At 37.2% G+C, this 25,199-nt stretch overlaps 1 protein-coding gene across 3 annotated transcripts in view; it reads left to right on the plus strand.

Moving 5' to 3' along the window:
• CNTLN (centlein) overlaps positions 1–25,199 on the plus strand; it is a 190,209-nt gene that overhangs the window by 50,762 nt on the left and 114,248 nt on the right. For all 3 annotated transcript variants that reach the window (XM_057406298.1, XM_057406299.1, XM_057406300.1), the window contains exons 6-8: positions 56–189; positions 10,298–10,460; positions 19,614–19,805. In XM_057406298.1, the coding sequence (XP_057262281.1) occupies positions 56–189; positions 10,298–10,460; positions 19,614–19,805 (489 nt within the window). The remainder of the gene's footprint in view (positions 1–55; positions 190–10,297; positions 10,461–19,613; positions 19,806–25,199) is intronic.

Consider the following 25,199-nt stretch of genomic DNA (forward strand, 5'->3'; position numbering starts at 1 on the left):
AGTAAATTTTAACTCTTTCTTATACATTAATATGTTTCAAATGCTTTCTTTGTAGACTTTGGAAACTGATTTAGCAGAGGCAAGAGAACAAATAAAAGAGTTGCACAATATATGCCGTAACTTGTCATCTCAGGTAGCTGTGAAACAGGAAGAACTGACCCAGAAGGATTGTGATGTGATAAGAGCTAGGTAAGTATTTGATGAGTTCATTACCTTTAAGCCTGCATCTTCTCAAAAAGACTAGTGTTGCACTTATATTGTTGCACTTACATTGTTGCATTAGAGATGTTTTTGTGCAACAGTATATTTTCATACCATTCTGCAAGATGTAAAGCATTTGGAAATATACCACTAGATAACAGTTTATATGTAGACTGTGATATATTTTGACTCAATATATTATTCTCATTTTTTGAGTAGGGATGGGCTTAAAAATGTCAACTTCTGTAATTAGCATTGGGTCAGAGTACTACCAGTTTCCACTGAAAGTAGGAAAATACCTATATGATTAGTGACATAAACATTTAATTGGAGGGGCTAAATGCCCTAAGCTTAGAAAAGCATTAAGCTTAACTTTACCTTTTTAATTAAGAGTCAAATCTGACAAGTCAGCAAAAGTCTATGTAAGCCTGTGCTAAAGGTTTAAAGTGCAGTGATTTAAGCTTTATCTTAGGTCTTGCACACCATTTCTTTACATTGAATCTGTAAGATTAGTGCTGCATTATTTGAGTTGTGGAAAAGAAATGAAGGATGGAATTAATGATATTAATTGACTAGACTACCGAAGTCCTCAAAATGAAGGTAATGGCAGAAGACAATTGGTAACTTTGAGTGGATTGCTAGGAAACTGTCCATTTTTCACCTCTTAGTTTTAGAGGATACATTGTGTTTATTACACCTGTGTTAGACAAATAATATTTCCTTCAATATTGCCTCAAACTGAGATTATGCCTGAAAAGCTGCAGCTGGGATGCAGAAGTCATCGGTATGGACGCTCCTCTTTGCCTTCCAAGCAGAAATAATCTTACTGTAGGGAGTTAGCAACTTAAGTCTTTTTGGTAAAAAATCTAGAAATATGATTTTGATCCCTCTGACTTAAATTGTCATGGTATTTGATAAAATCTGTACAGGAAAATTGCTATCTTGCTATTTCCATATTTGGAAGGTGTAAGAGTGGGATTTTCAAAAGTCGATAAAAAAAGGCAACTTTAATGGAAAGTTCTGTTGAAAGAGGCAATCACTGGAATTTGTGAAATACATCAACGGACTAATAGGCTTTATTATTTTCTGAAATTACTCTTAGAAATATGTACATATGCAAGAGAACTAGGGGCAGCAAAGAAGGTATTTATAAAATTGGGTAATTGAGATTTGCAAAGTTACTGCTTGTTGCTTGTAGTTTAGAAAATTGTGGACTGAGTTGGCGAAATCATATAGCTTAAAATTTCTCAAATATATTCATTACTATTCACTACAAAACAACCTCTTAGAATTTGCTGAGGAAACTTCAAAAGAAAAAAGAGGCTTATAAAAGGTGGAAGCAAGGCCAGGTAGCCTTGAAAGAATATAGGGATGTTGTCCAGGAAGCTAGGGACCAGGTTAGGAAAGTTAAGGCCCAGTTAGAACTAAAGTTGTCTAGGGATGTGAAAGATAACAGCAAGGGATTCTATAGGTACATTGCAAATAAAAGACAGACTAGGGACAACCTGGGCCCTCTCCGAAAGCTATGGGGAGAACTGGCTACCCTGGATTTGGAGAAGGCTGAGGTTATAAATGACTTCTTTGCCTCAGTCATCACTGGCAAATGCTCTGCCCACACCACTCAGGTCCTGGAAGGCAGACGCAGGGACTGTGAGAATGAAGACCTTGCGCCCACTGTAGGAGACGAACTGGTTCAAGACCATCGTAAAAATCTGAACGTGCACAAGTCCATGGGTCCTGATGAGATCCATCCATGGGTCCTGAAGGAACTGGCAAATGAAGTTGCTAAGCCGCTGGCCATCATATTTGAGAAATCATGGTAGTTAGGTGAAGTTCCCAACGACTGGAAAAAGGGAAATATAACCCCCATTTTCAAGAAGGGGAAAATGGATGACCCGGGGAATTACAGACCAGTCAGTCTCACCTCTGTGCCAGGCAAAATCTTGGAGCAGATTCTTCTGGATGGCATGCTAAGGCGCATGAAAATCAACAAGGTGCTTGGTGACAGCCAGCATGGCTTCACTAAGGGGAAATCCTGCCAGACCAGTTTGTTGGCTTCTATGTTGGGGTTACAGAACTGATGGACAGGGGTAGAGCAGTTGATGTCATCTACCTGGGCTTGTGCAAAGCGTTCGACACTGTCCCACACGACATCCTTGTCTGTAAATTGGAGTGACATCAATTTGATAGGTGGACCACTTGGTGGATAAAGAACTGGCTGGATGGCAGCACACAAAGAGTTGTGGTCAATGGCTCAGTGTCTGGCTGGAGCCCAGTAACGAGGGGTGTCCCTCAGGGATCAGTGTTGGGACCGGTCTTGTTCAACATCTTTGTTGGTGACATGGACAGCGGGGCTGAGTGCGCCCTCAGCAAGTTTGCCGATGACACCAAGCTGTGTGGTTCGGTTGATATGCTGAAGGGAAGGGATGGGATCCAGTGAGACCTCGGCACACTTGTGAGGTGGGATGGTGCCAACCTGGTGAAGTTTAACCATGCCAAGTGCAAGGTCCTACACCTGGGTGGGAGCAATCCCAGGCGCAGCTACAGGTTGGGCAGAGAAGAGATTCAGAGCAGCCCTGCGGAGAAGGACTTGGGGGTGTTGGTTGATGAGAAAATGAACATGGGCCGGCTTCAGTGTGCACTCCCAGCCCAGAAAGCCAACTGTATCCTGGGCTGCATCAAAAGGAGCGTGACCAGCAGGTCGAAGGAGGTGATCCTGCCCCTCTACTCTGCACTTGTGAGACCTCACCTGGAGTATTGTGTGCAGTTCTGGTGTCCTCAACATAAAAAGGACATGGAACTGTTGGAACAAGTCCAGAGGAGGGCCATGAGGATGATCAGGGGACTGGAGCACCTCCCGTGTGAAGACAGGCTGAGGAAGTTGGGGCTGTTCAGCCTGGAGAAGAGAAGGCTGTGTGGAGACCTCATAGCAGCCTTCCAGTATCTGAAGGGGGCCTATAGGGATGCTGGGGAGGGACTCTTCATTAGGAAGTGTAGTGACAGGACAAGGGGTAACGGGTTAAAACTTAAACAAGGGAAGTTTAGATTGGATATAAGGAGGAAATTCTTTCCTGTTAGGATGGTGAGGCACTGGAATGGGTTGCCCAGGGAGGTTGTGAATGCTCCATCCCTGGCAGTGTTGAAGGCCAGGTTGTACAGAGCCTTGGGTGACATGGTTTAGTGTGAGGTGTCCCTGCCCATGGCAGGGAGGTTGGAACTAGGTGATCTTAAGGTCCTTTCCAACCCTAACAATTCTATTATATATTCTGATCTGATCTATTCTGTTCTATTCTAAACTAATCTATTCTTGACGTGGTCATCTCATCTACATATGTAATTAAATACTTTTTTGAACATAAGATCTGAACTTGAGGGAACAAAAAGATGGGCAATATATTTATTTGAAGTTTCAAGTCTTTTTCTGTATATTTTTCCATACAGCCTACATTCTGTATTTATGGAAAAGGGTTTGGCAAAGGTTTCACATGTTTTTCTGTGTGCTCAAATGTTTTCCTTCCCAGATACTTCATTGATATTGCAGTGAATGATAGTATGTTTCCATATCACTAGTTTGTGTGTTACACTTACCATGTTATGTTCAATACCATTATCGTTCAATATCTGTTAATCTTTCTCAATGAACTCTCTTTGCTTACAAGTGTCTTGGTTACATTTCCAGTATGAAAAAAGAAGGTTTATGCTAAACGACTTATATAAACTTCACAGTTTCAGGCAGCAGTTTCTGTAGTTAGCCCCATGGACTGAGAATTTCAAGTGTTCTGTGTTTTTTGTAGTGCAGAATATTGAAGTTTCTCTGTATCTTCCCAAGGGGAAACATACATAAAACATTTTTTTCTTTTGGTTCTTAATGAAAAAAGAACAACTGCAGAAATAATGGAAAAATCTGTGAAGAAAATAAGGTCTCTACATTGTCTCGTCTTCTTAGGCCAAGATCTTAGAACTGTGTTGGCTTCATGATTTAAACATTTGGTTGTTAGGTTTTTATTTTAGCTGATAATTTTTTTTTTTTTAATTCTTGTTTATACCTCAGACTTGTAAAAGTATTGCATTGAATGGTCAGTTTTTATTTAATACTGGCAGAACATTCTTTGACAATGGTGTGGAAAATACCTTATCTCCTTTGCTATCTTCCATCGTCAATTTCAAACTTTTGGAGCTGAAAAAGAACAATCTGATTTGCAAATCGATCTGTTCTGCCCACTGCTGTGCCTCTCTCTCCCCATCTGCTGCCTGCCTGCCTTCCCCACCATTTGCTTTCTTGAAAACAGACCAGGAACATATTTATAATTGTTAGAAACAAGCTCTGGAGAAAGGAAGGCAGGAAACTGGCTTCCTTCAGTTAGCATCTTCTTTTATATGCAGTATAGGCAGATCCAGAAAAATACTTCTCAGCTGACACCTTGCTAATTGTGTCTGAAATGTTTACAGTAGGTGCTAGAATCAATTGAAAATTAAAGTCTCTTAGGAGCCTGAGTGCAGACTGATCTGGTGCTGTTTCTTGTGCAGTCTTAACTTCTTGTTCTGTTCTGCACGTCTGCAGTTTTTTACAAGTTTTTTTTTTCAGTTTAACAGTAACTGTCTGCAGACACTAAGAGAAATGTTTTCTTTATGGGGCAGTCTTTTTTAGCAAAGTATCAGGGACCAAAATTTTAAAGTACTCCAGTCTCATTCTGGTGGTAGAGAGTGGGAGATGTTTCTGAAAGTCCCACCCAGTGTCAGTTTTTAACTGGAATTTCATGCCTTTTTAATTTTTGCCTGTTGTCTTTTCTTATTTGACTGGGTACCACCAAGAAGAGTCTGTCTACATCTTCTTTATAGATTTCCATCAGGTACTTATATAATATCTCTCCCCTCTGAGCCTTCCTTTCTCCAGACTAAACAGTCCCAGCTTTCCCAGCCTGTCTGTGTATGGCAGGTGCTTCAGTCCTTTCATCATCTTTGTGGTCCTTCATGTATCCATCTCTCATATACTGGACCTAGAACTGGACATGCCACTTCTGAATAAAGGGGAAGGATCACCTCCTTCCCCGTGCTGGTAACGCTGTTCTCAGTGGGTCTCAGAATGTCTTTGGTCTTTGCCGCAAGGACACGTTACTGGCTCCTGGTCAGTCTGATGTCCACCAGCATCCCCAGGACAATTTTCTGACAAGCTGCTTTTCAGCTGATCAGGCCCCAGCCTTTGCCGGTGAATGGGGTTATTATTCTTCAAGGCAGTAATTTACACTTCCTTTTATTGAACTCATGAGGTTTCTGTCAGCCTATTTGTCCAGAATGTTGAAGTCCTTCTGACTGGCAGCATAAACATCTGGTGAAACAATGACTGCCCCCAGTTTTGTGTCATCAGCAAACTTGCTATGGTGCACTTTGTCCTGTTGTCCAGTTCATTAATGAAGATGTTAAAAGAGGATTGGCCCCAGTGTTAGCCTCTAGGATACTCCACTGATGCCTGGCCTTCATCTGGACTTTGCCACTGATCACAGCTCTTTAAGCCTGGTAGATTCAAGCCAGATTCAAATCTACCTTACTATTCATTTATCTAGGTCTCCTGTCCCTGCTTCTGCGTCTGTATCCTTCCTTTTACATTTGAGTTTAGTCAGTGGAGGTCCTTGTTCATCCTTCCAACAATCCTCCTGCTACCCTTGCTTGACTTCTTGCTCCTTGGAATGGACCATTGTTGATCTTGCAGGAACTAATCTCTGAAAATCAGCCAGCTCTCATGGATCCTTCTTCTCTCCAGACTGATACTGTATTGGATTCTTCTAAGGAAATCCCTGAAAAAGGCCTGTTTGCTCCCCAAAAATCCAGGGTTGTGATACTGCTTTTTCCCTCTGTCCCACCTCTCAAGATCCTGAACTCCCACCATCTCAAGGTTGCTGTAGACAAGGCTGCCACTGACCTTTACACCTGTGACCATTCTTTGTAATTATGTGGTCCAGCAATGTGTGTCCCCTTATAAGCCTGCTAGTTGCCTATAGCAAGACGTTCTCATCAAAGCACTCCAGAAACTTTCTGGATTGCTTGTGCCCTCCTGTGTTGTCATCCCTCCAGTATATACTGGAGTGATTCAAGTCCCTTATGAAGACAAGAGCCTGCAAACATGAATCTTCTTCCAGTTCCTGAGAGGACTTAATTCTTCCTTCTGGTCAGAAAGGATCAGCAAGCAGCCCCTGTCATCCACATTGGTCTACCTGCACAGATGCTTTCATCTGGATCATTGCCCATCCCAAGGCAGACCTCTATCCATCCATTTAGACTACTCTTTCACATAAAGGGCAACTTTTTGACATCACAGCCTGTACTTCCTGAAGAGCCTGTATGACATGGCAGCACTCCAGTCATGTGAGGTATCACATCTTTCTCCATAATCCTAATGAGCCCTGCAACTACAGACAGATTTCTAATTCCTGCTGTCATCTTCTGTGGGGACATGCTGTGTGCATTTGAGCAGCAGCTTCAGATGGACACTTAGTTGTGCCTGTTTCCCAGGAAGAATCTTAAGGCTCCTTCTAATAATGTCTTGTCAGCACTCCCTTATTTATGTGCATATGCTTGAGGTTGTCCTCCCTGAGCTTTGTATTCATCACAAGGTCTTTCCTGGGCACACCAACCTGTGCCCTTTTCTTGTCAGTCCTGGCCACAGCTCTCTCACTTTTTAGTTGGTCAGCATCTCTCTCCCCCACCATTCCTGTCTTAAAGCTTCCCTCCCCAAGTTGGCCTGTCTGTTCCTAAAAGTGCTTAATCCTGTGAATTTATTTGTGTTGCCCCAGTTGGTGCCGAATAATTCCTGGTAAGATTGAGTATCATTTCCTCCTTCCTGTGTAGAAATGAAATAAAAGAAGGTTCCCTTTGTTGATCTACAGTGTATAAATAGTACCTTTTAGACAAAAGAGGTTAAAAGCACCTGTCACATAGAAATGCAAGTAACATCGAACTTCAGATTAAATACAGTGGTTGTATATTTCTGTGTATCAAGAATTTTTCAGATTGAAACTTTTGTTTGTGTAACCTTTTACTCAAAAAAAAAAGAGGAATTTAGGGCACGTGTATGAAGAAATGAAGTTTGATTTTTAAAATATGGAATAATGGAACTGTGACTAGGTTTCCTTATATTTAAAAATCCTTGAACTTAACATGGGCAAATATGTTAACATGTGTTCTGACTGTGCTGCAGTTGGGTGGCTGCAAGGTTGGGCTTCCCCCCAGATCTCCTCTCTTTTAGAGTATGACCCAAATCCTGATAAAGTCAACAAGAAAGACTCCCATTGACCTTAATACACTTTGTGGGCAGACCATTAGAGAATACTTAATACTGTACATTCTCAGGTGACAGACACAGGTAACTGTGTTAATGTTTGCATACAAATTAAACAGTAGTAATATAGCAGAGTGGTCTTGGGAACAGCTGCTACCATAATTTCTAACAGTATCTGAGGATTCAATATTATTCCAGGTTTTTCCCTTCCAGAACAAAATGAAGATCTGGAGAACCGGCATAAAATTAATATAATCTGTGTTTCAACTGCCATGCGAAGATGTGGGTTTTTTCTACTATTTACTCACATTCAGGGAAATAAGCCAAGTGCTTGTTTCGAAGTCTGTCATAGAGTTTCATAAAGTTCTAATATATCATATCTAATAAATCACTATTTCCCCTGATGTGCTAGTGAACAGAATTAAGTTAGTACATATGAAGTACCCACCGCAGTTTTGCTTTGGTTTTGTTAAATAGAGTCCTAAATGCACCTCTACTGTTGTTAAGGTTAACCTCTCATTTAGAACAGTAGGACTTAAATAAAATACTGTTAATTAAGCCATGTCCTTAAGTGTTCTCCTGCATAGTGGAGTGCCTCAAGGGTCAGTACTGGGACCGGTATTATTTAATATATTCATCAATGATTTAGATGAGGGAATTGAGTGTACTATCAGCAAGTTTGCTGATGACACTAAGCTGGGAGGAGTGGCTGACACGCCAGAAGGCTGTGCTGCCATCCAGCGAGACCTGGACAGGCTGGAGAGTTGGGCAGGGAGTAACTTGATGAAATATAACAAGGGAAAGTGTAGAGTCCTGCACCTGGGCAGGAACAACCCCAGGTTCCAGTATAGGTTGGGGAACGACCTGTTAGAGAGCAGTGTAGGGGAGAGGGACCTGGGGGTCCTAGTGGACGACAGGATGACCATGAGCCAACACTGTGCCCTTGTGGCTAAGAAGGCCAATGGCACCCTGGGGTGTATTAGAAGGGCGGTGGTTAGTAGGTCGAGAGAGGTCCTCCTTCCCCTCTACTCTGCTCTGGTGAGACCGCATCTGGAATATTGTGTCCAGTTCTGGGCCCCTCAGTTCAAGAAGGACAGGGAGCTGCTGGAGAGAGTCCAGCGCAGGGCAACGAAGATGATTAAGGGAGTGGAGCATCTCCCTTATGAGGAAAGACTGAGGGAGCTGGGTCTCTATAGTTTGGAGAAGAGGAGACTGAGGGGTGACCTTATAAGTGTCTATAAATATATAAAGGGGGAGTGTCACGAGGACGGAGCCAGGCTCTACTCAGTGGCAAACAATGATAGGACAAGGGGTAATGGGTACAAACTGGAACACAAGAGGTTCCACTTAAACTTGAGAAGAAACTTCTTCTCAGTGAGGGTGACGGAACACTGGAACAGGCTGCCCAGGGAGGTTGTGGAGTCTCCTTCCCTGGAGACATTCAAAACCCGCCTGGACGCATTCCTGTGTAACATTATCTAGGTGTTCCTGCTCCGGCAGGGGGATTGGACTAGATGATCTTTTGAGGTCCCTTCCAATCTCTAACATACTGTGATACTGTGATACTGTGATTGGCCCATTAACAGGCTTTTTTGAACAGTGCTGTTTTAACCACAGTAAGTTGACTGAGTAGGCTGTTGTGGTACATGTAATTTCAATTTTATAGACAAAAATATGATTATTCAGATGTACTTTTAATGAATAATCAACATATGAAGTAGTGGCTCAGGTCTTAAGAAATATTTTTTTGAAAGTTCCCTTAAAACGGTTTCTTTGTCCATTGTCTCAGGACCAAGGAAGTTAATATTTAAGCTTAACTTTTTGTACACTAATCTTTGCTTGGATGTCTCCAGCAGTATTATAAAAATGTAATGATAATTGTTGTTGTTAATGGTAATTCTAAGTGCAGAGATGCTGGTCACCAATGAAAATCTTCAAAGAAATAAGGAAGTAAATTTGTTGAAGTGCTAAGCTTATATTTCAGTACCTGTATGTAATACTAGTTGAAATGTGCTTGTGAATTAAACAGGAAATTAAGTAGAAAATATATAAAGAGATATTAATGGAGTCTTCTAACATGTGTTACAGAAAATATTCCAGGTTTTTAATCATTGTTTACAATAAGTAAGAGTTACTGATCTTCAGTTCTGCCTTAATTTATAAGATTATCATCAGTAGAATAAAATTCTCAAGCAGACTGATTATATTAGATCTATCCTATGGTTGCATTACAACATATTTCCTATTATTGTGTTTATAGAACTTTTATTGTTACGTTTTATAATGCACCCCAAAGTTTACTTACTTTGCTTTATGGCTTTCTCAGTATGCTGCACCTTCTGACAAAAAGCAATTTATCAGCAGACATACTTTATGTGTCTAGGGAATAGAGGCATTTCAGAAGAGACTTGCTTTGCAGATACTTTTCAAGTTAAAACTTGTGTCTTTTCTTGATTGTTCTAGTTAAAAAAAAAGAAACAAACTTTTGACAGTCCATGTGTTCTAAATATTTTACATTTTGACACCCACCACTAAAGAGTTAACTGAATATTGGTTAGAAAGTATTGATGCAGTAGCAAAAATCAATTTATTGAAAAGCAGTTAGACCAGTAGAGGAAAATTGAAAGGCATTCCATTTGGAAACTTAACTGTTTTGTAGATATTTCACAAAAGTATATAATAAATACATGTAACTTCTAGTGTTTATAAGGCAAGTGGCAGAAAAATAAATGAAAATAGAAAACTCATTATCTACAATGAAATTATTTGAATACAGTTGTTTAATGGAGGTCCTAATTTCTCTGTATTGCTTATTTTTCGCAGGAAGGAGTTACAGGAGCTGCAGAATCTTTACAGTCAAAACATTGAGCATACAGCACAGCAAGCAGAGCTGATAAAGCAACTTCAGGCTCTCAATAATGGTACACAAAAAGTACTGAAAGACCAAGAAGATGCTCATATAGCTGAAACAACATCCTATCAAAAAGTAATGTCATTCTGCTTTATGATCACAGCATTCAATTTAACGTCCATCTGTACAATAGCAATGGACAGAGTAATCGAACTACTGTGTTGTCTTGCATCCTTTAGATCTCTGGATCTTGATTGTTGCCAAAATGTGGTTGGCAAAGTAACAGAGCTTATCAGACTAATTACATCCCAACATATATATGTCCCTTGCTTACATTGAATTGATGAGCCTTAAAACTTAAGGTTTGATTGTGTCTTAGGAGTGATTGCAAAGCATATAAATTTCTTCATGTAATTTCGTGTTACCTGTGTTTTAATTCTTCATCTCCTGGGGCTTTCAATTGCTAAATTCTCCAATTTGTTTTTGATAATTTAGGCTAAGAAACTCCTTTCAATTGTAAATAATGTATTTGCGTGAATCTCAAACAAGTTTGCTCCATTAAGATGCAAAAAAACCTGCTCTATCAAAATTAACTGGAAAACTTGTTGCCATAATAACTTTTGAAAAGGATAATTACTTTTTTTATTTTTTTTATACTATATTTACATTTACAGAACAGATTCACATTTTTGATGCATGCCAGGAAAAATGCTAACCCTGAAGAGCTGTCACATATATGTGCATTACTCAGAACTTCTCCTTTGAGTGTAAAAAATTATGGGGATGTGTTTTTCAGTCTGTAAGAAATACAGAAGATAAGTTTCCTTCCTTTTTAGAAACATTGAGAAGGAGGAAGACAAGAAAAAAGTTGTATATACATCTTTAACTTACCTCCTACCAATCTTGGAACCATTAGTGCTTTTTAAGGTGTTTCCCTTTATCATCTTACTTAAGAGTATACAGTTAGTGAAAAAATTGTGAAGCTAGGCCTAAATTAAGCCAGAATCATTACTGGGTTTCTAAAGATGTGTTTAGTTAACATTTTATAGTACATAGTGCCCAGCACATTCTTGTGTACTTAACTCTGCGTAAGTTTATCACTGACTGCAGTGACAGAGGACACTGTCTATGTTCACTACAGTAGTAGTCCAGCCAAGCTACACGTAGACTTCCTTCTTTTTGTAAAATATCAAAATATCTAATACACCTGGAAAAAAAGCTCTTGGTCTTATTTTTTGTTTTTAATAAAATTAGCTAAAAAAAGTAGATATATTTATTAAAGAAAAGTTATATATGTAAAAAAAGAAGTCCTGTGCTGGATTTAATGAGTGGAATAAATCTAATTATGTTTGTGGCAAATTAAGAGAACTTTGGAGGGAAGAAGCAGTCTCTTTATCATAACAATCCTTTCCTATACTTCTGATCAGAAGAACTGTATAAAATACCCAACTGTAGTTGCTTGAAAGTAACATGAATTTTTCAAATCACAAGATACAAAAGCCTACTGAGGTCACAGCAGACCTTTGGGAAACTCAGATCTGTAAAAATAATACAAATGCCTATTTTTCCTTTGAATGAGAAAGACAAGCTATTGCAGACAAATGTCTAGGTTTTTTTAATCTTCCATGCATTAATAATATGCAGGCTGCAATAGCTAGATAAGGATGTGTCAGCTATTCCATAAACATATTCACAAAGGAATATTTTCCTACTGTTCCATATGGCATTGAGCCTATCAGTATGTACATCCTATGATATATTGTCCCTTACAGCAATATCAATGACCTCTCTCTTAGTGGTCAGATAGACACTATATGCTATAGCTGAGGCAATTCAGTTGGTTTACATATTTGACGACTATCTTACCCTCTGCCTTTAAGGAGAGCTGCTATTTGTGCTGATGTTAATTTGTAATGCAAAACAGTTGACTGAATAGAAGAAAAAACATTTTTGATGAACCAGATCAGGGTCATGAACTTGCACTGAATTATGTGTAAATCCATTGAGGGACACAATTTCTCTTCCAAGTCAAGCTGTAGTGGGAAGTATACATGTGAAGATCTGTAGTCTGTTTTATCAAATTGTGTTGATTTGACATGCTACTACCCTTTTTTTTTCTTTAAGTAGAAATTTTAAGGGTGCTGTGTTCTACAATAACTCCTTTACGTTAGATCATTTATGGAAACAATTTGGTGTCTGTTTTATATTGCAGCTGTAGTTCTCATTCTCAAGGATAAAGAGTATTTTTCTAAAATGTATAGCATCTGTTTTAGTGGTCCCAAATACTCCAGGGACTTCATTCCTGTGCTGGGTTTAATGAGACTCAATAGATTTGTCCTCACCAACAATTTCAAGGTGGAGAGACTTCAATCAATACTAGGGATAATAAGACAAGAAGAGATTCTGACCTCCTTAGCCAGCTTATCACAGTTTTTTTAAATTTACAATTTAGGGCCTTTGTTTTTATAATGCAGTACTTTCCGTTCATCTGATGTGGCCATTTTGTTTCTTGTTAATGATACTGATGAAAAATCTCATAGTGGAAGGCCGTTTAAGTGAAGTGAAAATACTGTTATTTATCATTAAGTAGGAAACCGTAATTTGTGTCCTAGAAGTCAGCTCTCAAATAGAGAATATTGTGGATAGTGAGTGGTACAATCCGTGTCTGTGATAAAGAAAAGCACTGCTCAATAATTAGATTTTTGGCATAATTACAAAACATAGCAAGAGTGCTCAACTGTGAGGCATTGCAGAAGTCTGCATCAAGTACACCAGAAAGCAGACAAAAATAGGATCATGTCAGATACGTTTTCAGATATTGTGGTTAATTTTGTACCTGTAGTTGCCTTTGCTAGTCCTTCTTTTGGTCAGTATGCAGAGATAGTTTGCTTTCCTTCAAGCTTGAGAATGTCAAGTTACTAGCTTTACCATTCTAAGGTTAAATTTTATCACTTCCAGTCTTTTATGCAACTGCAACAACCTTTAAACATAGTTTAAAATTACATTAAATGTGTTTGGGTTTATGTAAGGAGCATTACATTCACAAAATAAAAGCTACAACCATATAGATGTGTAAATGGTAATAACACTGCAGGTTCTCCATCAAATTGAAATGAAAAACATAAGTTCTTTCACACATGAAAAGAGCTGAAACTTAACTGTTCAGTCAGATATCCTTAAGCCCACGTGAGTAATAAAAAATCATCATTTTCGTAATCCACTTTATCCCTGAAAGCTGTGTGAAATTCAGATCTTTAACAAAGTGACCAACAGGTCTAAGGAGGTGATCCTGCCCCTCTACTCTGCTCTCATGAGACCTCACTTGAGAGTATTGTGTACAGTTCTGGTGTCCTCAGCGTAAAAAGGACATGGAACTGTTGGAACAAGTCCAGAGAAGGGCCGCGAGGATGATCAGGGGACTGGAGCACCTCCTGTATGAAGATAGGCTGAGAAAGTTGGGGCTGTTCAGCCTGGAGAAGAGAAGGCTGTGTGGAGACCTCATAGCAGCCTTCCAGTATCTGAAGGGGGCTATAGGGATGCTGGAGAGGGACTCTTCATTAGGGACTGTAGTGACAGGACAAGGGGTAACGAGTTAAACAGGGTTAAGTTTGGATTGGATACAAGGAGGAAGTTCTTTACTGTGAGGGTGGTGAGGCACTGGAATGGGTTGCCCAGGGAAATTGTGAATGCTCCATCCCTGGCGGTGTTCAAGGCCAGGCTGGACAAAGCCTTGGGTGAGATGGTTTAGTGTGAAGCATCCCTGCCCATGGAACTAGATGATCTTCATGTCCTTTCCAACCCTAGCTATTCTGTGGTTCTATGAAAGTGAAGTATGTTAAGTACGTTAGTCTATTTATTCCCCATACGAAACACCAGCAGAGTTGGTCATATGCTGGCAAGTAGATTTCTGCACCATATGTGCCTATAGGTTAAAGTTGAAGTAATGCTGGATAGACTCTGGTGCTGTCAGGGTGATATTTAACACTGCACTCACAGGTAATGATTTTCATGCTTGAAAAACCCTGTACTTGGTGGGCTGTGGTTGATATCTACAGGAGGCTTAAGTGTCTGGGGAAAAAAAAAAGTAAATAATCTATATTACTGTCTGTCACTGATGCTTGGAAACTTGATGCTTAATGTTGCTGGCAACAGTAATATATTTTTTTGCAAGATCATAGAATCATCAAACCGTTCGGGTTGGAAAGGACGTTAAAGATCACCTATTTCTAGCCCCACTGCAATGGGTAGGAGCACTTTCCACTCGAGGAGGTTGCTCAAAGCCCCATCCAACCTGGCCTTGAGCACTGCGAGGGATGGGGCAGCCACAACTTCTCTGGGCAACCTGTGCCAATGTCTTGCCGCTCTTCACAGTAAGAATTTCTTTCTAATATTTAATTTAAATCTCCCCTCTTTTAGTTTGAAGCCATTATGATACCTTTTGCAGTATGAGTTACTCACATTTTTCTGCATTAACTAGGACTGGTGTTCTTTACAAGCCTGATGAATATTCTCTGACGGTATGCTATATATAGAGAGAAGAAATCTAAATAGGGTTTGGGTAGCATTTCACAGAGTTGTTGCTGATAAATACAATCTTTCTGAGAGAAAAGTGTCAAAATGTTTATATATTCAAAAAAGCAATCCACAAACCCCACTGTTAGATAAGCATATCAACACAGAAGTTGCATAAAAGTGGTTAGATGGAAGGATATTGGAAGGCTACATTAGGGGTGGGTGGGGGAATCAGTCAGGAAACAGGAAATACAGGATTTACTGAAGTAAATGCACTCATCAGTTTCAATTTTTGTGGAAAAAACACTAATTAAAATGACTGAAATGTCCTTTTCTTTTACATTATCTTCTGTCATTTTTTCAAAGATATATTGCTACAGTTATCCATTTTACATGGTGTCCAAAACAGTGGTGGTATTTACAGTTCTAGAATGCCACAAGGTATAGGAAAACACGTCTTTTAGGTTGTACTTGTGACTTCTGCTTGCATGTTTCCTCATGTTACTTAACGTTCATTCTGTATTTTCTTTTAGTTTGGTTTTGTTTTGGTTTTTTTCTTAGTCTCATGTGTCTAACATTTTTCTCATGTATCACAGGTAAGCCTTGTGGCATCTCATCTTGAAAAATCACCTTTCCATTTTAAAGTTAAATGCCATGAATGTGCTATATACAATCTGTCTGGAGTGCCTCTTCAGTTTCATCCTAGAGTTTCTCCAGCTTATTGTTCCTTTCAATTTCTTATAAACAGCATGAGCATATAACATGAATTTCTGCAATGGTGCTGTAATAGTTTTTCTTACAGTTTTATTGTGTCTTAATTTAGACTAACTTTTTTTGCAGTTGTGTCATTATTGTATGTCCAGTATTATGATATCTTTGGTTCATTTATTCACATCTCTGTAATACACTTTTTTAGGGTGTTAGCATTTAGGTAAAACATTTAATATAGGGGAATATTTGTTTTGCACCCAGTGTATGTAACTGGCTACTGTTCCATTTCAATTGATGTATCTGTCTTACTGTTAGTTCCTCAGAGGAGCTTACTATTACAGGAAATATCTTGGATGTCCCCACTTTCTGTTCTTTAGTTAATGTCATAGAAAGGTCTATGAAAGTTTTAACTAAATGACTTTAGGATTATGGAACTGGAAATTATTTTGGAACTAGAGAGTGTGTCCCAGCTGTTAGCTGGCATTCAGTACACAGGAGCAGTGTAAACCTAGTTTGAAATAAATCCTGCACACTTGTACAAAGTTACTGCCGGTCATTTGTGTCAGCTTTTCACTTTGCAGGTTTTTTCACGTTGCACTATGCTTTTGGCTATACATTAGATAGCATGGGTTAATGATTTACTAGGTTTTGTTGGAATTCCTCAGCTTTCTTCAGTCTGAGCTTTGCTGTACACATATTTAGTGTATGTCAGTACTTTACCTGACCCTGCCATTATCAGGCTATTAAATATTTTCTTTCACATGTAAGCCGGCATTTCAGTCACATCTTTTGGTTTTCCACAAGTCCTAGCTTTGGTCTGGAATTTTTAGGTTACTTGATGACATTAAGGACACTTATTGATCTAATGGATTTTTCTGTTTTAAGTAACTCTCCAGAGATCTAGCAGAAAGTATTTTCTGGTAAAATCAGTTAAATCAATATAGAAATTGTTAGGGTAGCTGAGAAATATGGGATACGTTATATTTTGTAATTCATCTAAGTTACTTACTCTTCCCTCCTGTTAAGTAATGCTCTTGTGTTATAGAGACTGAATTTATTACAGTGTACTGATTTCAGATACTTTTAATCATTTTTTTATTTGCTTTTAAGTACCTTCACCTGTAACATTCTGTGTTGCCTGTCAGAGAAAGGACAACTCTAACGCATTAGAAAAGGATTCTCAAAATACAGTCAGTGCAACACTTTTTGCGAAGCAGGAGCAGGAAGCAGGCTTGTGTCTCTGGCCACTGCCTTTTTTTTTTTTTTTTAATAAATTTCATAAAATGTATTAAGAATGATTTTAAATATCTTCATTATTTTTTCCCCATCTTGTAAACTTTTTTTTTTTTCATTTTTAATATCTCCTCTTGGGAATTTGACAGTTTCCTGGGTAAATCTTACGTTTTACTGACTCACGTGAGGTATAACCATTCACTTACGTAAAGTCATGATTTCACTCTTCTGTGAAGTTTGCTAGTTCTGAGTTAAATAATTCACAATATTTTTGTCTTTCTTTGTTTTTTTCTACTCAGTGTACCATCTCTAGTCCTCTGGTATCCGTTTTACATCTTGCATCCCTACACCTGACTTTCTATATCTGTTTCATCATGTTGTGTAATTCTGTATTCTAGATTGTGTACTACAGTGTGATTGAACGTGGTGCATCTTCTAAAACAGGGTCAGAAATAAGCAGAAACCACAAAAATAGTCCAGTATAAACATAAAGCATGAATTTGACCTACATGGATGGCCATAAAGGAAAAGATAGGGAGCCAAAAGGAAATTTGGAGGCTATTCTGGGTATGTGTACACAGTAGATAAAACTGTTTCTGTTCATGCAGGTGATTTTAATTTTGAAATTTCCTGATGTTACATACATTAAAAATAAATCCGTGTCCTATAAATTAATACATTGATGTTGTCTGTAAAAACAAACAAACAAAACCTGAGTGTAAAAAGATGAATAGTGCGAGCGTGGATTTTTTGCACATAGCTTTTAGTTTGTTCTGTATGTGAAATATATATGTTTAGTTATTGCTGTTTTCAAAGCAGGAAAGGTTGGAAAAGTTTATGCAAGTAAAAAGACATGCTATTTGTCTTGTCTTGACAAATGCTGACTAACAAAAATACCCATTAACTACATTAGGGGATGTAGCTGCCAGCTAGAAAAAAACATGATATTTTTGATGTTCTCCATTCATCTTACTAGGATGTTACCTTTCAGATACTATAATTACAACCACTTAACTGATGCTAGTCATAAAACCACCAAATTGTCATACCAGTATGATCTAGCTAATGAGCTTATATAGTTAGAGCTGGAAGTAACTGTGTCTTGATGTTCCATTCATTTGGAAGGACATTATCTAAAAATGCATGTTTTTGATAAATGAACTGTTTTGTTTTCCTGTGAGATACTTAGTGATTTCCATAAGAAATTGGCTGATCTGGAACTTGCATTTCTGGGCATTATGTAAGCTTACTTAAATACAATTAAGAAAGATTCAGTAGGCACAGAAATTTCAATGCAAAGTTTAATATTTAAGGGTCAAAGTATTTCAAAATATCAATCTATCTGGACTTTGAATTCATTTTGCCTAAAATACATGATCTCTGATCTGCTTTGAAAATAGACAAGAAGTGATTTGCATTCTCCTAAGTGGCTTTTGAGAACCTATCGGAGTAGATAGTAATAGGAAGAGGGAAGGGAAGAGAGATAATTATTTCCAAATTTCTCACAAAGTGTGAGGTAGAGAGTTTCCAAATTTAAAAGCAGTGGTAGTTTTTCAAAGGGTTTAACTTCTAAACGATGTAAGCAGGTGAAAAGGAGAAAGAAATGTATCATTTAAGTAAAGCTGACAAGACAAAAGGAAAATTACTTTTGTCTGTTCTTTCTACTTACAAACATTATTAATAGATCTGGAAATTCTGATTTTCATATTTAATAGGTTTCTTTCGGATGGAATGACAGAAATGGATTTTCCAAAGGAAACTCTCATGCCTTCTGCACATTATTTTATGGTAGAATAAATAGTTTGAGGGAACAACAGAAAAAAAGACCATGGAAAGAATGAAGGTCTGAAATGAAGACAGAGAAGAAAATATGCTTAGGTGGTAGAGCTGCAGAGTCATGTATTTCCTTCAGAATCTGTACTATTGTTTCTTATACTGCAGGTTTATTTTTCAAACTGGGTTGTTTTGTGATTTGGGGCTTTTTTAAGTAAAAGCTGGTTTTGTTTTAAACAGTTTTCAGATGTTTATATTGAAAAAAGGGTAAAAAGGGAAAAATCAGGTGGTTGTTCTTTTATTCTTGCAAAGTAAGTTCTATTTGCTACTTAGATGTGGTTCTAGAAAAACTCTGTATGTACAGTATCTCTTCTAAAGCAATTCTAGAATATATGCAATATTCTGGTTTCAGCAAGAACAGTTGAGCAACAGCCAGGGATGAGAACTTCTAATATAATCACTGGGGTTTATAGTTAATGTAAAAAAAAAAAAAATCCCACAATAATTATTTAAACAACTGGTTTACACTTTACATGAAATGCAGTAGGCATTAGTGGGTTCACGGTATTACTATCCAAGCTATATTAAAAGGGTTAGTTTTATAGGATCAAACTACTCGATAAAGGACAAGATGGGTATTTGCTATTCTTGCTTCTTTAATTTCATTGTTTCAATTGTTTGCCTATTATCAGTAAGGGATTTTTTATTTATTTATTTTCTATTTTCTATAAACTGTTCAAGAAGTAAAATAAATCTTGATCGTTAGGTGACCATTTCTATTCAAAATTGCCATAAAGAAGCAACTGAAACTGTAATATCCTAATGTAAGTTTTGTTTTTCTGGAAAAACTTCTTTAAAATTAAAGTTTCAGTGTGTTCAAATCGATGGATCATGACAGGAGGCAGGAGGACAAGAAGTGTAAAAAAACTGTCGGTAGAAAAAAGAGGGTGATATTTGTGTATAAGTTACTTAAATTATACTTCTTCGTCTCCTGTATTTGTTTGGCTATCTGCATTGTAGTTATTCTTAATTCTTTTAATCTCTTCTCCCCTCTCATAGCTTTATAATGAATTGGCTTCATGTTTTGAAACTGTTAAAGCAAGTGAAGTTCAACTGCAGCAAAACTGTGCCTCTCTTCAGGATGAGTTACGTGGAAAAGATGAAAAGATTTGTCAGTTACAAGAGCAACTTCAGCAGGCTCATGCTGCTTTAAATGCAATATATAAGAATCCTCCAAAATGTGAAGTACATGTGAGTCCACTTCTAGAATATTAACAGTTGTTTTTTAAATTTAGCTTCTGTATCAGTTTTAAAGGGTTTTTCAGTTAGTTTGGTTTTATTTGGTTGGTTTTTTTCTTCCTTTTTTTTTTTTCTTTTAAGAAAAATCTTTCAACTCTGCTGCTGTAGTAGTAACTAATTCTCCTGTTGCTACTAGGAGATACATCACTGTTAAATCTGTCCTGGGAAGAAAACTGAGTGATGGTGTCAGTATTTAACAAAGCTTTTACATTTTCTACTAAAGACACCAAAAGTAAAAATAAAACCAAAGTGATTATTTTCCTGGAAACACTATTTTTTTAGAAAAAATAGTGGATTTCTGCATTTCCTCTGTGAAAATGAAATGTACTGGTCCTGATTTGTTTTATCATCACTGAAGAAAGTATTACAGTGCAGAGGAATATTGTCTAAACGTTTCTAAGCTTTAATGGGCCATTTGGAACTGTTGTAATAAATCTGTCACTCTCACTAATAGCCATCCAACTTTACAAATGTGCCAGATCTTACATGTATACCCTTGACATTTTTTAAAGGCCAATTTACAACATGAAATTGAAAGGCTTCGAAATGATCTACCCACAATGGTTTGGTAAACTGTTGCTTAGTTTCTTTCATAGGTTTGTCACTTTGTTGTAGTTCTGTGTTTCAATTTTACTAGTACTTTCCCTGGATTAAGCAGAGAAAGGAAAATAGTTGATGTTGCTCATTATGTGCAAAAGTTTACTTAGTGTGGGTGGTAAGGTATATCTGTAGTCAGGGATTATATTCATGAGCCCAAAGGAACTTGAATATTAAAAACTCCATAGTGTTTTAATTCCTCAAAGTTTTGTAAGTAGTAATCTGCTGTAAAATGGAAAAATAACAGAATGTAGTATCTCCTGAATGTGTTCATGATGGGCATCTCAAACTTAATGTTCTAACTTTATCCAGAGTATTACTTAAGTGTTTATCCTAAGATTTTTAACCCATATTTATATGATTTGTTTCTCTTATGCAATGATTTGATAATTTTGTTTCATAAATGGTAAAGTACATTTTATATGTCTTTGTTGTGGAGTGTTTACCTCTTGATACATTCTTGACCATTTTCTGAATCTTAGAAAAAAATTTTTTTTTTTCTTTTAGAAGATTTTGGTGGATTTCTTGAAACAATATAAATATATAATTTGCCTGAAGCTGTTTCTGCTCTAAACACAGCATTAGAATATGGTTTTTGAATGCTCAGGCTATTTCTGAATATATTATTCTGCTTTCATCATCTTGTATTCTTCTGAAGTTTTTTGTAGTTTATATTGTAACAGTTTTGTTGTGTTGTTTGTTGTTTGTTTTTTTTAAATCATAAAAGCTTTTATTAAATCTCTGGATTATCTTTCCTGAGGTTAAGAAGGCCTTTGTTGTCTTTATGAATGTTAAAATGCTTTCCTCCATGTACAACATCTATATAGTCTACCTTTGGTATTGTGTGACAGTTTTACAGTCACAGTGTACGCCATATGGACCTGGTGTAAATATTTCTCACTAGCTTTTGTCATTGTTCTGAATAGCTTAGTAGTATCAGAAACTTTTGTTACTATACTAGTCTCCTACCTTTGCATATTTTTTGAACATGGGGTAGCACAGTTACTCAAAGTAAGTAAAAATTAAGTTTTTACTGCTATTACTTATTTCTCATAACAAAAGCAATTTTTTGGTTGTTTTTTTTTTCACCTCTTAAAATACAGCAGCTGGGTTTCTTTGAGAGCTCCTAATGAGCTTTGCTGAAATCCATTTCAAATCCAAGTTTCGCTCAGATCAATTTTATTTAGTTCATAGAAGAACTTAATAGATTCATCAAATAGTTTGGGTTGGAAGCGACCTTAAAGCTCATCTATTTCCAAGTCCCCTGCCATTGGCAGGGCCATCTTTCACTAGACCAGGTTGCGCAAAGCCTAGCTCAACCTGGCCTTGAACACTGCCAGTGATGTGACATCCACAAAAAAACTTTAGGTAACCTTTGAAGTTAAAAGTAAGACTATTTTAGAAGGTAGTGACAGTCTACAATTGGTGATTCAGCTTTATACTTGATTTTCTTTGGGTGTTTTGAGAGAATGACCTACAGTGTGGAAGAATTGTTACTATTCTCTCTCTATTCTCTATTCTCTCCCTATTTTCTATTCTGCTCTCATGACACCACATTTGAAGTACTGTGTACAGTTCTGGTGTCCTCAGCGTAAGAAGGATATGCAGCTGTTGGAGCAAGTCCAGAGGATGCCATGAAGATAATCAGGGGACTGGAGCACCTCCCATACAAAGACAGGCTGAGAAAATTGGTACTGTTCAGCCTGGAAAAGAGAAAGCTACATGGAGACCTCATAGCAGCTTTCCAGTATCTGAAGGGGGCCTATAAGGGTGCTGTGGAGGGACTCATCATTAGGGACTGTAGTGATAATACAAGGGGTGGCAGGTTCAAACTTAAACATGGGAAATTCAGGTTAGATATAAGGAAGAAGTTCTTTACTGTGAGGGTGCTGAGGCAGTGGAATAGCTTGCCTAAAGATGTGGTAAATGCTCCATCCCTGGCAGTGTTGAAGGCCAAGTTGGACAGAATGTTGGGCGACATGGTTTAGGGTGATGTGTCCCTGCCCATGGCAGGGGGGCTGGAACTAGGTGATCTTACGGCCCTTTACTACCCAAACCATTCTGTTATTCTACGATTTCTTTTGTTGATTTAGTCTGTGTCTCCTTCTGGTGGTGCCTGAACTTCAAGTACATTAAACAGTATACTCCATGTAAATTAGGATCCAAATGTGAAGCAGTCCTAAATTACTTATTGGTGAACATGAGTGCAAATAATTATCTTCCTGTGGCCTTCTGTTGGCTTTCTGCAGTTTCCATTTTTATCCGATCTCAGCATTTTAGACTCTCCGATACTCTCCCTGCTCCTAGTGTGTTTGAAGGTGTGTACTGGTCATGGTTATTCAGCAAGGTTTTTCTGTTTTGTTAGTGACTGTGAGTTGAGTCTGACCTTCTGCAGAAATTTATTAATTGAACACTTGTGTTGTCTGTCATGAGCTCAGTCAGATATTTACCAATGCCAGTGGAGAAAATATAGTAGGAAGCAAAAGTAGACAACTTATGATAATGAATGTAATTTAAAAAACTGAATGCAGTGTATGAACCTTCATTTTTTAGGTAAATTAATCTTAAATCAGGCTGTGATGGGACAAGTGATTAGCATTACTGAAGCAGTCTCACAGGGAAGGAAATGCGTATAGGTAGCATTCATAGTTACTAGGTTTGTAGGAGAACCAAGATGTTAAACATTATACACTTTGTGCTTAACATGCTTAATATTTTCTCTTGCCTAACCTTCTATTCTATGATAGCAAATATCTCAAGGTCTGTTAAAATGGAGTCTTGCTTTGGCTGAAAGGCCAGAGAATGTGTCATAAGTTTGCTCATTGTTGGCTGCATATTGATGACAGCCAAGTTTCCCATTGCCAACTTTACAATCTTACATATATGTTAAAAAGGTAATGATTATTGTGTGGTTACACAACTTTGGTTTCTGCAGGGGAATTACCTATTAATTACTTCTGTGACTTGTTAGGTAACTAGAATCCTGATCATTTGTGAAGAAAACCTTCTCACTCAGCTGTCTCTTGATTCCAGCATCAACAGAACAAAATGGGTTTGGAATAGAGGCTTAAGTAACAGGACAACAAAACAATCCCCTAGTTTTCTATTTTTTAAAATGACTCTTCCTAAAAAAAAAAGAAATAAAAAGGTTTGTTAATTGCATTGTATTCCTGCTGTAAAATACTGATTTCTTGACCATGTTCAGATTTGTGCCTTGCTGAAATTTCATCATGTAGGACGTACTAACAGTCTGTTGACAGCATTAATATATCTTCTTCAGGCTTTCAAATAGCCTGGAAGATTATACGTCAGTTTTATACATTAGTGCATGCTTCTTCCTGGATTTAAACTTTTCTTGCTGATGAAATTACATTGTAATCAGGAAAAAAATTAGTTTTATATTATTTACTTTATTAGCAGTATATTTCAGTTTTTTTACATTAACGTAAAATACGCCTCTCTAATGTTGTCATCTTATTGTAGTCAGCGTGGCACTTATGTCAGTGAGGGCAAACTTCTGGTTAATTTTATTTTGAGTATTCTGGTTATGTATGTGATGAAGAATTTGAATCCGCTTTACAGTAGATTTATATTTACAGCTTAGTATGTGTGCATTCAGCAGCTCTCGCATGCATTTTTTCTGATCAGACTTTAGGCATCTTAGAACTTTGAAGTCTTTTTAGTTAGATCTATGCTTTCACTACACACTAAAAAACAACAGAACAAAACCATGTTAAATATTTTTCAAAACATAAGCTTTTGGGGTTTGATTAATTTCATCTCATGTAATTGTTTTTTTTGGTTCTGTTTCATTATTGGTGTTCATTTTTAGCTCTGAGATGTATACCATACATTTAGTCCTACAGTTATTATACCATAACTATTACCCATGTGAATAGTAAATATTTAAATATGTTTACTGAACCAAAGCAGTCATTTCTGTTTGGACTCCTACTTTTCATACATGTGCAAACATCAAAGACAGTATTAAGAGATGATGCTTGATCAAAGAACATTAATTAACAGACGTTTAAATCTTTTTTTGTTACTTCAGCGTCTTGACAGGTATGTGCATTCTACATAATACAGAGTTCACTGGCATTTTTATAATAGTACCTTAATTTCTCATTATGAAGTTTTTAAAAGTAGTTAGATGAGAAAATACCAGGAAAACTATCAGAGTAGAAATTGCACACAGATGTAACCCAAGCTTATTAGGAAAAAAAAGAGCTGAATTTTACCTAAGATAAAAAAATGAGTTGAGAAATGTTTATATGAGTAATGCATAAATAAAATGTTTCCTGAACCATTGTGCAAAAATCCTTCAAGTCTTATCAGAGTGTGACTTACTGGTTTTCTAACATCAGTATTTCAGTGATTTCAGTTTATTAGGCTTATATAGTATTTTCTTCAAAGTCCTTATTTTATTGACAAATAAATGGTAAAAAATTAATTGGAGAAGGTAACTACTTTATTTTAGCAGTTCTAGATTCTGTGCAGTAGTATTTAGTATTGCAGAGTGAATATTTAAAGTCTTCATTTTCTATTTCTTGTTAATGATATAGCATAACAAGAAGCATAATCTGTTAAGATTATGGTAATGTAAATTTTGTTTTATAGATTGGGATCATTTCAGTTACAGAAACTAATTCCTAACAAAATGGTTTTTATATTACATGTATTTAGGCTTTACTGTTAAAAATTTATCCATTTAATTTGTTTGCTTTGAAAGTTCTTGATCTTGCACCC

The sequence above is a fragment of the Pezoporus wallicus genome, unplaced genomic scaffold (genome assembly GCF_028554395.1).
Source record: "Pezoporus wallicus isolate ANWC-B61680 ecotype Strahan unplaced genomic scaffold, APGP_CSIRO_Pwel_v1 contig_2132, whole genome shotgun sequence".
NCBI lineage: Eukaryota > Metazoa > Chordata > Aves > Psittaciformes > Psittacidae > Pezoporus > Pezoporus wallicus.